Source organism: Peromyscus eremicus, chromosome 7 (genome assembly GCF_949786415.1).
Source record: "Peromyscus eremicus chromosome 7, PerEre_H2_v1, whole genome shotgun sequence".
In the NCBI taxonomy this organism is placed as follows: domain Eukaryota; kingdom Metazoa; phylum Chordata; class Mammalia; order Rodentia; family Cricetidae; genus Peromyscus; species Peromyscus eremicus.
Genome location: NC_081422.1, coordinates 102,161,608 through 102,179,751, shown reverse-complemented (window position 1 = coordinate 102,179,751; position 18,144 = coordinate 102,161,608). Strand labels below are relative to the sequence as shown.

At 39.9% G+C, this 18,144-nt stretch overlaps 1 protein-coding gene across 5 annotated transcripts in view; it reads left to right on the top strand.

The window, feature by feature from the left end:
* The window catches only part of Rbm6 (RNA binding motif protein 6), a 122,778-nt gene that overhangs the window by 7,837 nt on the left and 96,797 nt on the right, over positions 1-18,144 (top strand). For 2 of the 5 annotated variants that reach the window (XM_059268600.1, XM_059268601.1), the window contains exons 2-4: positions 7,120-7,226; positions 8,480-8,590; positions 15,757-17,035. In XM_059268600.1, the coding sequence (XP_059124583.1) occupies positions 8,547-8,590; positions 15,757-17,035 (1,323 nt within the window). In that variant the 5' untranslated portion in view covers positions 7,120-7,226; positions 8,480-8,546. Of the gene's footprint in view, positions 1-4,102; positions 4,259-7,119; positions 7,227-8,478; positions 8,591-15,756; positions 17,036-18,144 lie in introns of those variants that run through there. The other 3 variants (XM_059268602.1, XM_059268603.1, XM_059268604.1) reach the window with 3 other exon arrangements.

Sequence of the window (18,144 nt, the reverse complement as noted above, 5' to 3'; positions counted from 1 at the left end):
ACAGTTATTTCGCATAGGCATGTGTTGTTGTCTTCAAAATTCACTACAGGGCCCTTCTATTCTCTTTTTCTTTCTTTCTTTCTTTCTTTTTCTTTCTTTCTTTCTTTCTTTCTTTCTTTTTTTTTTTTTTTAAGATTTATTTATTATGTATACAATGTTCTGCCTGCATGTATGTCTACAGGCCAGAAGAGGGTACCAGATCTCATTAGGTGGTTGTGAGCCACCATGTGGTCATTGGGAATTGAACTCAGGACCTATGGAAGAGCAGTCAGTGCTCTTAACCTCTGAGCCATCTCTCCAGCCCCAGCCCTTCTATTCTTTACAACATGTAGAATGTGATGAATGTGGGGTGTGGTGTGTAAGATAGACTAGTATTTGTATCTTAAAGGTATAATGGTTTAGTACTGTTTATTTTTAGAACTAGTTGATATAGTAGGTAACTTAATGACTCCTTAGTATATTCTGACCTTTATGTATGTTGTCATGCTGTTCATGCATCAACATTCAGGCTCCATTTACACTTTGGTAATAGGGGTTGGAGAGATGGCTCAGTGGTTAAGATTACTTGTTGCTTTTCCAGAGGACCAGGCTTGGTTCCCAGTATCTACATGGTGTCTTCAGGGATTCTGGTGCCTCTTTTGGTCTCATGCACAGCATGCACATGGAGCATATATATACATGCAGACAAATACTCATACACATAAAAAATAAAAATATTTTAAACTTTGATAATAGTTTGAGATTATTTTGGATCTAGGAGTTATATTTTTTATGACTAGTGTCCTGTTCTTATTCTTAAAATTTAAAGTGTGTATGTCTGTGTGTGTGCATACATGCCATGATGTTTGTGAGGAGATCAGAGTACAACTTGTGGAATCTGTTCTCTCCTATCTTGTGGGTACCCGGGGTTGAACTCAGGCCATCAGGCTGGCAACAAGCAACATTACCCAGACTTACCTTACTGTCCCTTAGGAATTGTATTCACTTTGGTTACTAAACTACATTTCTTTCTATTTGTTTGTTTGTTTGTTTTGGTTTTTCACTGCTTAGCCCTAGCTGTCCTGGAACTCACTCTTTAGACTAGGCTGGCCTCAAACTCACAGAGATCCTCCTGTGTCTACCTCCCGAATGCTGAGATTAAAGGCATGCACCACCACTGCCTGGCTAATTCATTTATTTTTATGTACATTGATGCTTTATCTGCATATAAGTCTGTGTGAGGTGTCGGGTCCCCTGGAACTGGGCTCACAGATAGTTGTGAGCTGCCATGTGGTTGCTGGGAATTGAATCCAGGTCCTCTGGAAGAACAGCCAGTGCTCTTAACTGCTGAGCCATCTCTCCAGCCTCCTGTCTTTTATTTTTATGAGATAATCACATGTAACCTAGGCTAGTCTTGAATTCAGTATGTAATGAGGCTGACTTTGAATTTATTGGAATAGTCCTGCCTCTTTCCCAAGTGTTGAGATTAGAGGCCTGAGCTATCAGCCTGGCTTCTCTGTCTTAAAAAAAATAAATTAATAAATAAAATTAAATAAAATAATTAAAATTAAAAATTTATTTCTTCTTTTGGTGCTAGGAATTGAATGATGAACTTAATGCATCATAGGCAAATGATCTGCTCAGCTGCATTTTCAGCCCTCTCTGGAAATCCTGTGGTTCATATGTTGGTCCACTTGATGCTCCTTCATTTGTCTTTATCCTTCATTCATTCATTTGAATTCATTCTTTTCCTTTCTGCTTCTGTGAGTTGATAATTTTATACTGTCCTGTCTTCAAGTTTTATCATCCTTTCTTCTGCTTGCTCAATCAACTCTATTGTTGAAATCTATGTTGAGCTTTTTTGTTATATAAACAGTGTACTTTTCCACTCCAGAATTTGTTTTTCACTTCTCTGTACAGTTTCTCTTTATTAATATGCTTATTTTGCTTATCTTTTTTTGCACTTATTTATTTATTTAGTGTATGTGTAGCAGGGAGAGGAAGTGTATAGAGGTCAGGGGACAACTTTGTGGAATCTGTTCTCCTCTTCAACCTTTTTGTGGGTTCCAGGAATAGAACCCATGGGGATCATCAGGTTTGTGTGACAAACACCTTTACCACCAAATGAGTCATCTTGACATTCAAACTTGGTAGAGAAGTTCTTACTTTATAAATAATAGACAAGGACAGCTACATATTAACTTTAAGGAAATGTAAGTAATTTCAACAAACTACTTTCTTTTTATTTTATTTCTTTTGAGACAGGGTCCTACTTTATATTCCTGGCTGGCTTGGAACTTGTTGTTTATATCAGGCTAACCTCAAATTACAGAGCTCCACCTACCTTTCCTTCCTAAGTACTGGGTTTCTTTTGTTTTGAGACAGGGTCTCTATTTATGTAGCTTTGGCTGTTGTAGATCTCACTGTGTAGACCAGGCTATCTTCAAGAGATCCACGTGCCTCTTGCCTCTTGAGATACAGGCATGCATTACCATTCTTGGCCTTTTTGTTTGTTTTTATTATTTTTTTTTAATTTATTTTTTTAAGCATGGCTCCATATAGTCCAGTCTGGCCTTGAATTCAGTACGTGGCTGAGGAGGAGAATTTTTAACTTTAAAAAATTTTTGATTGTGTGTGTATACACATGTGTGTATGCTATGGTATGTGTGTAGAGCTCAGAGGAATACTTGCTGTTGGTGAAATTATTTAGGCCACTCCACGTAGTTAAAAGGAGATTTATTTAATGGCGTAACTTACAAATTAAGGGATAGGTAGGTCGCGGGGTCTGGGGAAGGTGTATCGCAGTCCAACGGTGTTCTCTGGAGCTCTCCTCTGTCTACCTCCACCATCCAGCGTCCTGGAACCAAGCGAGCGTTCGCCGATCCGGATCTCGGGTCCCCAGGCGCCTCCCTTGGCCCCGCCTTGTAGACGTGACAGTTGCCGAAGTCTCAATGGGGGTTGGAACTTCCAGAACAAAGCTGGAATGGCTACCCACTACAACTTGCTGCAGTTGGTTTTCTTCTACCATGTGGCTCCCCAGAATCAAAATTGGGTTATTAGGTTTGGTGTCAAGCACTTTACCTGCTGAGCCATCTATCTGGCCCAACTTTGATCTCTTGTGCCTCCTGCCTCCATTTCCCAAGACTAAGTTTACAAGTATTATGCTACCTTGCTAGCTCTTCCCCCAACCTTGGAGAAAATATCCATATGTTGTCTAGGCTGGCTTTGTGAACTACTAGCAGTCTTCCTTTCTCAGTTTCCTGAGTTGCTGGGATTACAGATGTGTGCCACTGCATGCAGCTTTAAACTGTTTTCTTTCTTTTTTGGTGGAAGTGGGGGGAGCCCAGGCTGGCCTTGGACCTGTCATGTAGCCTAGGATTACCTTGAACTCTTTATTCTACTTCTTCTGCCTATTTCTGAGATTATAGGTGTTTATCACAATACCAAGTTTTAAACTATTTTCTTTCTCTTTTGGGGGGTTGGTGGTGGTGTTATTTAAGACAGGATTTCTCTGTGTAGCCCTGGCCATCCTGGAACTTACTCTATAGACCAGGCTGGCCTCAAACTCCATCTGCCTGCCTCTGTGTCTGGAGTGCTGGGATTAAAGGTGTGCGCCACCACCGCCTGGCTTGAACTATTTGCTAAAGAGACTTCCTCTACTGCCAGAGATCTTTGAATAGTCTCCTAGTCAGTCCTCCTGAAACAGTTATTCTCACTTTGTGAAGAGAGCCACCTTTTTCTATATTTACTTGAATTTTTACCTTAATATATTTTACAGTAATAGGTCCTTCTTGGTGTTTTAGGGTTTTTTGTTTGTTTGTTTGTTTGTTTGGTTATTGTTCCCTTTCTTTTTTTTTTTTTTTTTTTTTTTGAGTTTGAAACAAGGTCTCTATTATGTATCTCTGGCTATTCTGGAGATTGATGTGTAGATCAGTCTAGCCTCTGCCTCCACCACATCTGGCTTTTCTGCTTTTTGAAAGATTCTTGACCTTTTGATCTCAGTGTTGAAGATGTTGACACTTTACATTTGTGTTGTGGGAATTTTAATAACGTAGAATTCTGTTGACATGAGACACAATTGCTCCTGGTAGCACCATTCTACTTCCCAGAGGATGATGGGCATCGAAGACACTCCATGTGAAGTTTGTCTTCTTCTTGGCAAAAGTGGCCTCTGGGGCAAAGAACTGCCCTTGCCTTGACTGCTGACAGTAAGCACTCTGTCCAATCTGGATGAGCAGGACACAAGGAAAAAGTGACTGCTGAACCTTGCCAAGACAGAGTAGGACAGTCTTTTAAAATTTCCTTCTTTTGAAAATGGTCTGTTAGATATTCTAGGCCTGTAGCCAATAGTGGTTGCCCCAACATTGCAGAGAAACATTGGGTGACTGTCCAGGCAGCTAGCTGTTTCTGTCATACCTTGCATGTCTCAGAAGTTGCTTGTTTGCACTTCCTACTTACTCAGATAATATTATTTTCCTAGATAGTTGAAGACCAGATAGTTACAGTTACAGTCCTCTCGTAGTTTAGCTAAGAGCATATCAGGTACAAGATTTAGATTCTTCAGGATAGGACAGCTATTGTAATCTCTGTAACTTGCCAATTACCTTTGGTGTGGACATTTAGTATATGTTTCTTGCTTGATGTTGTTCTTGTTGGTTGTAGTTCCATTTTTGTTTATGTTATTACCTTTTCTTTCTTCTAGATAATACTTGATAATTGTTCTTATTTAGCTTTGTATTAGGTTTAGAACCTTTTTATTTAGACAAAAAGGGGAAATGTAGGAATTTGATCCGCCAATGATTGGGGTATCTGGCCCCATAGAGACATGGTTTTTTTCTGGGTATATGACTGCTTAAAACTGAGGAGAGGGCATGCACGTGCTCTCTTTTGAAATGGTCAGAAACCTACGGCTGGTTCTTTTGCAGAACAGAGGACGACAACGGCTGTTTACTTTGTTCTGTCTCCGCGAGAGTATTTCTCCCCATTTTATGTCTTAATAAATTCATTGACACCCTTTAACAGACTCGTGGATTCACTTAACACATTTGTGTTTGGTTTTGTGCATTTTTGACTGAAGTCTATTCTATAGATTTCTTTGCTGGAACCTTTTCCTCAGTTGTTTTATCCAAATCATCTTACCTGTATGTGGTGTGGTACCTGCTTGTAAACTGCTCTGGAAATGTGGAGGCCAGGGAATTAGAAGCTAAGGTCATCTACTACATAGGAAGTTTGAGGCCCTGCTGGGCTATGTGAGATCTTGTTCTCTAAGACCAAAAAAAAACTAGGTGTGGTGACTCGTGCTTTAATTCAAGTGATTCAAAGGCTGAGACAGGATTCCCTTGGTTTCTAGGCTGGCCTAGGCTACATAGTAAGTTCAAGGACAGCCTAAGTTATGGTGTGAGACCATGGCCAATAAAAAATCAAATAAACCAACAACAATAAATAATCAAAGAGAAAGCCTAGTATAGTGAGTGACTTGCTTGTAATCTTAGCACTAGGAATGTGGAGGCAGGAAGATCAGGCATTCAAGGTCGTCTATGGGTGAGTCAGTCTGAACCTAGCTTGAGTTATATTTGACTAAGCCATCTTTCCAGTGCCTGCATACTGCTTTTTATTTGTTTGTTTTGGTTTGGTTTTTGATTTTTCAAGACAGGGTCCCTCTGTGTAGCCCTGGCTGTCCTGGAACTCTCTTTGTAGACTAGGCTGGTTTTAAATTCACAGAAGTCCACCTACTTCTGCCTCCCAAGTGCTGGCATTAGAGGCATGTGCCACCACCGCCTGGTTTACATACTGCTTTTGAATGGCCTAATTTCCAAGTACTTTACTCCAGCCGTTCTTGGTTTTCTACCTATTAGCTTTTCACAGTGTACACATAGATTGCCCCACAACAAATAGTAATAAAAAATAACAACAATTAGCATTATTGTTACTGCTATTGCTGTTGCTGTTATTTTGAGATGGGGTCTTACCATGTTGCTCTAGCTGGTCTGGAACTAACTATATAGTCCATAGCTGGCCTAGAACTCAGAGATCTGCCTGCCTGAGTACTGAGATTAAAGGCACAGGCTCCTGTTTGAATTCTAAGTTGGGTGAAATAGAAACAAGCACTTTGTATCAGTCCTTCAGATACCCCTCCCCTTCCACCTGACAAGGTAGAACAAGTACATAAAATCACTTGCAAATACATATGCTCTTTTCTTGGAAAGGAGCTCGGAATGGGGTTGCACTGCTTAAAGAGCAAAATTACTTCTGTGTTGAAGAAAAAGAGGGCAAGGGAAGATAAAAATACCATACAATATTCCTACTGCTTTGAAGATACTTTTTTCTTTTGCCTTTTTACATTTTAATTATTTAGTGGGGTGGGGGACATAGGCATTCATGTATACACATACTATGGTATACAAGTGGAGGCTATAGGACAACTTTTGGGTCCTTTCTTTTCAGCCCATTTGAGTCCCAGATAGTTAGACTTGGAGGCAAGTGCCCTAATCCACTAAGCCATCTATCTCATTGGCCCAATTTTTAATTGAATTTATTATTATTGTATGTGATGTATATGAATGTGGGTGTATATATCCCACATGTGTGAGTAGAAGTTAGAAGGCAACTTTGGGAGATAGTTTTCTCCTTCCACTGTAGTGTCCAGGGATGGAACTCAGGTGTTAGGCTTATGGCGAAAGTACTTTTACCCCCTGAGCCATCTTGCCACCTGCCCTTTAGGTTTTTTTTATGGTTACTGCTTGGTTTTTTTTAGATGTTTCCTTGGAGGAATAAGACCTTGAAAACTTCATGCCATCCATTTTGATGACTTGTGAATTGGTGGGGTTTTTTTCTTTTTTGTTTTTTGTTTTTTTTGTTTGGTTGGTTTTGTTTTTTTCAGGACAGAGTTTCTCTGTGTAACAAAGCCCTAGCTGTCCGGGAACTCACTGTGTAGACCAGGCTGGCCTCAAACTCACAGAGATCTGCCTGCCTCTGCCTCCTGAGTGCTGGGATTAAAGGTGTGGGCCATCACACCTGGTGTGAATTGGTGTTTTTTTTTTTTTAAGTTTCTACATATCAAGTGTCCTTTGATGCACAAAAGTATTTAATTTTGATGGTGTACTTTATTATTTTTTCTTTTATTTGTTGTGTCATATTTAGGAAACGCTTGTAAATCCATGAAGATCTTTCAGTAGCTACAAGAAAAGTCCTGGAGATAATTTCTCAGCTTGATTTAGGTTACATGCCTGTCTTCAAAGCAATCGCTGGTGAGGATAATAAGTATTCTGATTAACTGCTCAATAGTGTAGGATTAGCCACATAGACTGAATATAATGCTAAGATGCTCTTTCTGGTAATGGACAAATAAATGCTGGGAAAATTACTCAGGAAAGAATTATTGAATGTGAAATATTCTTTGTACACCCAAAAGTTTATTAATGCTCCAGAATATATTTTTTTTGTATGAGACTTTTAATTTTTTTTAAAAAAAAAAGCTGTTTAATGTATTAGTGTGTGAGTGTGTGCATCCCACATTACTTATGTGAAGGTGAGAGGACATCTCTGGAAGTCAGAACACATATTTTCTACACCCCCCATCCCCCCCCCCCCCCCAACAGGGCTTCTCTGTATAACAGCCCTGGCTGTCCTGGAACTCCAGACCAGGCTGTCTTGGAATTCAAAGACCCACCTGCCTCTGCCTCCTGAGTGCTGGGATTAAAGGCTTGCACCACCTGGCTCAGAACACATATTTTTAATTGAAAAATTTTTTTCCTTTTTTAAAAAGTTAATTTGTTGAAAAACAAAACAAAAAAAGGCTAATTTGTTCTCTGTGTGTTCTTGTGTGTACATATGCCACAACATGCTTGTGGAAGTCAGAGGACAATTTGTGGGAACTAATTCTTTTACTTTCTAGGTCCTGGGGAAAGGTAGACAGGCTTGGAGGCAAGTGCCTTTACTTACTGAGCCATCTCACAGCTCTGAACTTTTTTTGACAAGCTCTCACTGTATTCCTTACTAGCCTTGAATTCATAGAGATCCAAGTGCCTCTGCCTCCAGAGTGCTGCAATTAAGACATGTGCCACTACACTTACCTGAAAAAATTAAAAAAAAAATTTTTTTAATTGTGTGTGCGCTTTTGTTTCTGCCTCCTGAGTGCTAGGATAAAAGGCATGCACCGTCATAACCAACAATTTTTTTAGTTATAAATTGATTATAAATTTTCTGTTATCTATATCTATTTACATTTAGTGTGTGTGTGTATATGTTTGAAGAAATTAGAGGATAACTTTTGGGAATTGGTTCTTCCACCATGTAGATCCAGGGGATTGAACTTAGGTTGTCAGGCTTGAGTGCTGTAATCCATTGAGCCTTCTCACTAGCCCTGTATAAATGTTTTAAATTGATCTCTGAAAATATCCTTGATGATGTGGTCCCTGATAAACTTAGCAAGCAAAGATTAAGTAGTTTATTTTATACTTCATGTATAAAGTTCTTACTTGTTGTGATTTATTTTATACAGGTACTACTCTACTAGAGTTTGGTAGGAAAAAGATCTACTTATTGAAGCTTTCTTGATATAGAAAGAGATGTGGGGGGATTCTCGATCTGCTAACAGAACAGGACCTTTTCGGTAAGTCTTAAATTTTAAATATTTAAATTTTCAAGTATTTATAATGTAACTTGGCCTACCATAAAGGCAGATATTTTCTTTGTGGAGAATATAACTCAGTTGTTTTAGAAGTAGAAAATATTTTAAAAGTTTCTAGTCATTGCTGAAGTGATTGAGAGTATATACCCAGCATGTATCTGTTTCTCTTTATATCTCTATATGAAATTGGGGCTTAGAACCCAGGGCATCCTGTATGTTTGGCAAATGCTTTGGCTCTGAGCTATGGCCTTAGCCCCTTGGTAACCTTTTTTTTTTTCTTTTCTTTTTTCTTTTTGAGACAGAGTTTCTCATCTTCCTATGTATATGTAGTCCTGGCTGTCCTGGAACTCATTGTGTAGACGAAGGCTGGCCTCAGACTCACAGAGATCCTCTTGTTTCTGCCTCTGGAGTGCTGGCAATAAAGCATGTGTGAGGCAGCATGCCCAACCAATAACATTTTTCAAATATTAAAAAATATGCCAAAATCATTCATTTATCTGTTTTGGGTTTTTGAGACAATGTATACTCTACCTCATACTGGCCTAAACTCTCTACATAGCTCAGAATGGCACTGAAGTCATGGCAATCCTTCTTTAGCATCCCAGGTGTGAGACTATTTACTTACTTTTGAGAGAAGGTTTTTGCAGTGTATACTGGGCTGTGCTTGAACTTCTGGTCGTGCTGTCTCAGCTTGCCAAATAGTTGGGATTGCTGTTATGCACCATCACTCTTGCCTTCTTCATATTTGTTAATTCTTTTATCTCTTTTAGCAAAGCAATGCATACTTAGAAATCTAGCAAAATGTCTTGTACTTAAGTGTTTAGGAAAGCTCCATTAAGGAGCTGGAAGGATGGCCCAGAAGTTAAAGAACATTTGCTGCTTTTCCAGAAGATCCAAGTTTTGTTCCCCTCACATCAGGGAGCTTAAAAACTCCTGGAACTCCAGCTCTCAGTGATCTCTCTCCCTATTCTGAACTCCTCAGGGAACTGCACACAAATGACATATACTCACATATATACATGCATTTACATACATAAAAATAAAATCTTGAGAGCTATATTAATTTCACTAATTTATATCTTGACTCTAGAGCTGTGTCTTACTATTGAGATTGATATACTTTTCTAAGCTACATGAATGCCAGTTTTAGGGGTTATTGGGTACAAAGAGTGGAAAAGGTGGTAGCACTTAGATATAAATGGATTGTGCTTTCGATTTATAGGGAATACTTTGAAAAATACTGTATGTTTATGTGCATGTGTGTCTGTGTGAATGTGTGTGGAAACCAGAAGGGGGGTGACAGAAACCTCAGAGCTGGTGTTACTAGTGTTTATGAGATGCTAGGACTGTGTGTGTGTCTCTTTAAATGATCCATATTGACCTTAGACTAGCAATTTTCTAAATCTCAGCCTCTCAAAGTACTGAGAATAAACTTTATATATATATATATATATATATATATATATATATATAAAAAATTAGGGACTGGAGAGATGGCTCAGTGGTTAAGAGTACTGACTAGTCTTTCAGAGGATCTGGCTTCAAGTCCCAGCAACCACATGGCAGCTCAAAACTGTCTGTAACTCCAGTTCCAGAAGATCTCACACCTTGACACAGACATATATGCAGGCAAAACACCAATGCACACAATATAAAAATAAATAAACATATGTATGTATATATGTGTGTGTGTGTATATATATATATATATTTTTTTTATTTTATGTGTACTAGTGTTTACTCACACATATGTATGTGTATCACATGAGTGCCTGGTGCCCACAGAGGTCATAAAAGAGCATCAGGTCCCCTGGAACTGGAGTTATACATGTGAACTGCCACATGGGTGTTTGCAACCACTAAGCCATCATTCTACTTGCACTGGAAGTAACTTTTATCAAAGCATAGCCATGGTCATTTATTTACAAATTGTGTGTGGTTGCTTTCATACTACAATTATAGAGCTGAATAGTTGTGATAGCTACCGTATACTCTACAAAGCCCCAATATATTTACTACCTAGCTTTTTATGTAGTTTGTCCATGCATGGAGGCATACACCTTTAATCCCAGTTCTCAGGAGGCTTAAACAGATGAATGTTTGTGAGTTTGAGGCCATCCTGGTCTACATAATGAGTTCCAGGACATCCAAGGCTATGTAGAGAGATCCTGTTTCAAAAAGCCAAAAATATATAAAATGAAAATAAAAGGTTTGCCAAGCTCCAGTCTAAATCAGTGCTTATATGTAACATTTAAAAATATTTAGATTATTGTTTGCCTTCTTAGTCTACTTATGGATATTTATTTTGTATGTCAGACTATTTCTTATAGAATTAAGGTGGTTTAGGTAATCATTTAAAAACTTTAGGGCTGAGGAGATGGCTTAGTGGTTAAGAGCACTGGCTGCTCTTTCAGAGAATCCAGGTTCAATTCCCAGCACCCACATGGCAGCTCACAACTGTCTGTAACTCAAGTTCCAGGAAATCCAACACCCTCATACAGACATACACACAAGTAAAAACACCAGTGCACATGAAATAAAAATAAATTAACAACAACAACATTAGATAGATTTGGCTCTGTTGCACATTTTCTCCCTCCCCGTGTTTTAAAAACTTTTCTTCCTTCCTTCCTTCCTTCCTTCCTTCCTTCCTTCCTTCCTTCCTTCCTTTTTTCCAAGACAGGGTTTGTCTGTGTAGTTTTGGTGCCTGTCCTGGATCTCGCTCTGTAGACCAGGCTGGCCTCAGACTCAGATCTACCTGGCTCTGCTTCTCAAGTGCTGGAATTAAAGACGTGATCCACCACCGCCTGGCTGTTTTTTGTTTTTTTGAGACAGGGTTTCTCTGTGCTCTGTGTAGTCCTGGCTGTCCTGGAACTTACTCTGTAGTCCAGGCTGGTCTCCAGCCCAGAGAGCCGCCTCCCTCTACATCCCAAGTGTTGGGATTAAAGGCATGGGCCACCACCCCCTGGCTTGTTTTTGTTTTGAGACAGGATCTTTCTATGTAGGCCAAATTGGCCTTGAACTCATGATCCTTTTGCCTTAGCCTCTCCAAAATGGGGGTTACAGGTATCCACCACACCTAGCTCTTATGTGGTGTTTTTAGGAGAGAGAGAGAGAGAGAGAGAGAGAGAGAGAGAGAGAGAGAGAGAGAGAGAGAGAGAGGTGTATGTATGTATGTGTGTGTGGCATGTGTGTGTTCAGTCTCACTCACTTGTAGCCATGGTGGGCCTGGAACCCACTATGCAGACGAAGCTGGCCTCTAACTCACAGATCTCCTGACTTTGGCTCCTGAGTACTTAGGTTTTTGTTTTTGTGTTTTGAGTACTTGGGTTTTTGTTTTGGTGTTTTCAAGACAGGGCCTCTTTATGTAGTCCTGACTGTCCTAGAACTTGATATGTAGACCAGGCTGGCCTCACAGAGATCTTGGGGCCAACTCATTAACCCTTAATTTTTAAGATTTTTGACCAGAGGGAGATAATATTCCATTTTTGGGAGACTCACAAATTAAAGCAAGTTATCTTCCAGAAAAATAACTTTTATTTTCCCTTTGAAATACTTCATAAAATTGTTTTACTTTAGTTGAAAATAATTTCTATAACCACTGCTGTTCTTTGTTTTGAGATAGGGTCTCACTATGTATCCCTGGCTGGCCTGGAACTTGCTATGTAGACTAGGCTGCCCTTGAACTCACAGAGATAAAAGGCATGGGTCACCACTCTTGACACTACTGCTGTTATATATTAATAGAACTGGTTTTTTTGAGACAGGGTTTCTCTGTGTAGCAGTCCTGGCTGTCCTGGAACTCAATTTGTGGACCCAGGCTGGCCTTGAACTCAGTGAGATCTGCCTGCCTCTGCCTCCCAAGTGCTGGGATTAAAGGCAAGCACCACCACCACCACCACCTGGCTGAACTGTTTCTTGATTAGACTATAAAATACAGATATAAGAACTGTAGTGTGGTAGGTTACTGTAGATCTGCTTGACTTGAGGGTATGATAATCCTCATGGCAGTATTCAAGGACAATACTAGATGTGTTCTGGTCAGAAAAATGCATACTTTTAGATGCCTCAGCAGTCATTCCATGAGTGTATGCAGAAGCTTAAGTATTCCAAAAAGCCAATTAATAGGACTTGAATGATTTTTAAGTGTGGCAGACACTTTGAATGGTAACATTCTAATTTTTGTGTTAAATTTTATTTCTTATGAAGAATATTTAAAGTTGTGTATGATGAACCACAAAGACATAACTAATGCTAGTGTTACTGAAAACCAATAGAAGTTTTCATGTTCTAAAAACCCATTAATTGTACGTTGTTCTAATGTTTAGGCTAATGTTTTAAATTTCTATTTACTTTATGAAAAAAGTAGATGTCTCACAGGGCAAGACTGCTTGCTGTGAAATCAAGAGGACTTGAATTTAAATCCCTAGTACCTACATTTAAAAAAAAAAAGATGGTGTGTGGGAGTGGTGATGGTTTATGCCATTAAAATCCTAGCATTCAGGAGGCAGAGGCAGGCAGATCTCTGTGAGGCCAGCATGGTCTCCAAAGGGAGTCCAGGACAGCCAGGGCTATACAGAGAAACTCTGTGTTCAAAAACCAACAGCATGTGTTTGTAATCCAGTTTTGGAAGGGTGGAGACTGAATGATCCTGGAAGCTCAGTCCAGTTAGCCTTGCTGAAACAGTGTTCTTCAGATTCAGTGAGAAACTGTGTCTCAAAAATGAAGTAGAGACCCATAGAAGAAGCCCAATGTTCTCCAAGCAAATGCACACCCCCCACCCCCCACCCCCCACCCCCGTGTGTGTGTGTGTGTGTGTGTGTGTGTGTGTGTGTGTGTGTGTGTATAAAACACACAAATAATAAATTAAAAATAAGGTACAAAGGGAGTGGTGATGGTGTTGTAACAATTCTCCTGAACTGAGTGACCTAGAGTCAGTTGTCTTTTTTTTTTAAAAGATTTATTTATTTATTTATTATGTATACAGCATTCCGCCTGCACATATGACTATAGGCCAGAAGAGGGCACCAGATCTCATTCTAGATGGTTGTGAGCCACCATGTGGTTGCTGGGAATTTAACTCAGGACCTCTGGAAGAACAGCCAGTGCTCTTAACCTCTGAGCCGTCTCTCCAGCCCGAGTCAGTTGTCTTTTGAGTTTTACTGTGGTGGTATAATTTGAGCTCAGAAGGGTCATATGATAGAATCTCTGTGTTTGGGGGAGGAGAGACTTGAGTTGGTCCTGATAATCTCTATGCTTTTGTTGTACTGCCAAGTAATAGATAGCCCTTCAGTCATTTTTTCCCCCCTGAGATGGAGTTTCTCTGTAGCTTTGGAGCCTTTCCTGGAACTCACTCTGTAGACCATGCTGGCTTCGAACTCACAGAAATCTGCCTGCCTTTGCCTCCCAAGTGCCGGGATTAAAGGTGTGAACCACCATCACCTGGCCCTTTAGTCATTTTTATTTCCTGTTTTTCATTTGCCCTCTCTGGGATTCCCAGGCACCTATTTGCCTATTTAAGTTCCTTGATGTTTTGGTTTGTTAAACAGGGTCTCATTCTATAACTGAGGCTGGCCTTAAACTCAGGATCATCCTCCTCAACATTCCAAATAATGAGATTAATAGTTGTATACCACCATGTTGGCTGTCCCTTAATCTTTGACCAAAGCCAAAATGTATAAAATGCTCTAGTGATTAGCCAAAGGGAAGATATTTGGTAGTATGAAAGACTGGGCAACTCTCATTTATTTATTGAGTTATGTAAATGGAGTATATGTTTTGCCTGAATGTATACACATCATATGTGTGCCTGCTTCCTGAGAGGGTGTCAGATCCCCTGGAACTGGAGTATACAGGGTGTGAGCTGCCATCTGGACGCTGGGAACCAAACCTAGGGCCTCTGGAAGAACAGCAAGTGCTCTTAACCACTGAGCCATCTCTTCTGTCCCAACTATACTTTTGTTGTTGTTGTTGTTGTTTCTCTAACTGTAAGTATTTTTAAAGTATGTTTTATTGCAATAAAAAGTTAGCTTGAGCCAGGTTGTGGTTGCCCACACCTTTAATCCCAGCACTCAGGAGGCAGAGGCAGGCCAATCTCCTTGAGTTTGAGGCCAGCCTGATCTACAAAGCAAGTTTCAGGACATCCAGGGCTTTTACACAGAAAAACCCTGTCTCAAAGTGAGCTTGAGGCATTAGAATCTGGTGTGTTAACTTCTTTTTTTGGGACATGGAGATTATGCCTAAAGATCTAGCTCTTGGTCACTTTCAGCTTTAAGCTTTTAGATAATTTTTAGCTTGGCACAGATGACTTAATGTGCTTTATGGTTGATTGACATTGTCTTCTATGATGATGCTGTTTGATAGTATAATTGGACCCAGCTGAGGTAGAGCCACAGTAGAACTGGGGTTTAGTGCTACTACTAGTCATGATGATATACAACTAATCTCCCTCTTTTTGGCCTTTACTCATTGTATTGGTTAGAACTCTTCATGTAGATACAACAAAATATTTTTGGAATGTTTACTATTCGGTACAGCAATGAGAAAGACACTTCCTGAAACAAGAAATTTTATACTTTGAGGTTTAACATGGTTGTTTATTATAATTCCAGTACTCAGGAAACAAAAGATTGCTTCAAGTTCAAGACTAGCCTGATCTACATAGTGATTTCTAGGCCAGGTAGTGCTGTATAACGAACCCTGTCTCAAAAACAAAACAACCAAACAAATAGAAAATTGCATTGATTTCCCCAACTCCACATGTATAGTAATTGTCGTGATGACCTTGGAATTTTAAGTTCCTTGGTAGAAAATGGGAATTTTTGTAGCATGTTCCTTTGTTAGCTTATCTGGTATTGCGGATTTTCCCTGTTGCAGGACTGGGTGAAAGCTTTTTCTGCAGCAGTCATGTTGAAAACCTTGTGTTGACTTACCTCGTGTTCTGAAATGGGAGCATAAAAGTTTACTCGGACACCTCGTCTTAAAATAGCAAAACTTGCTGTTTTCTGCAGATCTAGGACCTTGTTACAGAACTCTGCCCCCCCAAAATGTGTTTACAGAAGAATATGCTGTGATTAGAGAAGAATATGCTGGTGTGTAGATTTCAAACTCTCTGGACAATATGAATAACCCTGTCTTTGTTTCTACAGTGGGAGCCAAGAAGAAAGGTTTGCTCCCGGGTGGAACAGGGATTATCCTCCTCCTCCCCTTAAGAGTCATGCTCAAGAGAGACACTCTGGCAACTTTCCTGGCAGAGATTCACTTCCCTTTGATTTCCAGGGGCATTCAGGACCTCCCTTTGCAAATGTAGAGGAGCATTCTTTCAGCTATGGAGCTAGAGATGGACCACATGGTGACTATCAAGGAGGGGAGGGACCTGGACATGATTTCAGAGGGGGAGATTTTTCATCCTCGGATTTCCAGAGCAGAGATTCAGCACAGTTGGACTTCAGGAATAGGGACATACATTCTGGGGATTTTCGGGATAGAGAAGGACCGCCTATGGACTACAGAGGTGGAGATGGTACTCCTATGGATTATAGAGGCAGGGAGACTCCTCATATGAATTACAGAGACAGAGATTCTCACCCTGTTGATTTCAGAAGTAGAGATGTTCCTCCATCTGACTTTAGGGGGCGGGGCACTTATGATTTAGATTTTAGAGGCCGAGATGGATCCCATACAGATTTTAGGGGAAGAGATTTATCAGATTTGGATTTTAGATCCAGAGATCAGTCTCGTTCTGATTTTAGGAACAGAGATGTATCTGATTTGGACTTCAGGGATAAAGACGGAACACAGGTGGACTTTAGAGGCCGAGGTTCAGCTACTACTGATCTAGACTTTAGGAACAGGGATACTCCACATTCGGATTTTAGAGGTAGACACCGTTCTAGGACTTACCAAGATTTTAGGGGCAGAGAGGTAGGACCTTGTATGGAATTTAAAGATAGGGAGATGCCCCCTGTGGACCCAAAAATTTTGGATTACATTCAGCCTCCTACACAAGAGAGGGAACATTCTGGTATGAATGTGAGCAAGAGAGAAGAATCCACACGTGACCATGCAGTAGAAAGACCTGCTTTTGGTGCTCAGAAGGGAGAATTTGAGCACTCAGAAACAAGAGAAGGAGAAACACAAAGTGGAACCTTTGAACATGAATCTCCATCAGACTTTCAGAACAGCCAAAGTCCAGTTCAAGATCAAGACAAGCCAAAGCTTTCTGCAGGTGAACAGCAGAGTTCAGATGCTGGTCTGTTTAAAGGAGAAGGTGATTTGGACTTTCTTGGTCGACAAGACACTGATTACAGAAGCATTGAATACTGTGATGTGGATCATAGGTTGCCAGGAAGCCAGATGTTTGGCTATGGCCAGAGCAAGTCTTTTCCACAGGGCAAAATGTCCCGAGATGCCCAACAGGACCTTCAGGTATGTTGATGAGTTGGTTAATAATGCTTTTCTCAAGGGTGAAGTATAGAATGCAAGATGTTCAGTCTCTCAAGCCTTCTTTTTTTTTTTTTTTAAATATTTTTTAAAGATTTATTTATTATTTGTACAGTATTCTGCCTGCATATATCCCTGCAGGCCAGAAGAGCTTACCAGATCTCATTAGAGATGGTTGTGAGCCACCATGTGGTTGCTGGGAATTGAACTCAGGACCTTTGGAAGAGCAGCCAGTACTCTTAACCTCTGAGCCATCTCTCTAGCCCCCCTCAAGCTTTCTTATACAACCATTCAAAAGCAAACTCTGTATTTGAAAGTGGAATAATGGAGTTTAAGTACCTAGAGAAAGACCCTTGGCTCAGATCATGTTTTTGATGTGTGTTTAGTCATTGTTTTGCTTTATTGTACTTATTTAAATGACCTATGATAAACTTGATTTCAAATTATCAATCTTAGGGAGTGAGTCTCACAGCTTTTGCCGTCCCTGTGAATTAGGATTTATTTTCTTATTTAAGTTCATTTAGAGAATGCTTAGAAATGTTTTTACAGTCATGAGGATATGATGTTAATGTTGCAAGTTTCCTCTTATAGCTAGCTTAATTAGTTTAAATGTTAAGTTTCTTAAATCTAAGCAAGGAGAGTTATATTTGAAAATTATCTTAAAATAGATTTTTACCCGTATCTACTTACGTTTCTTTTATTTTGTGATTTTTTTTTCCCCCCCTCTGAGACAGTGTTTCTCTGTGAGACCCTGGTTGTCCTGGAACTCACTATGTAGACCAGGCTAGCCTTGATCTCAGAGATTCACCTGCCTCTGCCCTCTACGTGCTGGGATTAAAGGCATGCACTATGCCTGGCCTGTCTCTTGGTGAGCTTAATACTTAGTAACCAAATAGTAGGTTTTGAGGATTTTAGAACATGCTTTTTTATTATTTTAAGACTCCCCCAGTAAGCCTTGGTCTTAGCATACTAATAATCCAGTGATATTAGGAGGGAAAATGAAAGAAGATTGCAAGCTTTCGTTTCTTCAACATAATGCAGATCGCTTTTGATCTTGACTATATTTCATGTTGGGTTTTATTTTACATGTAAAA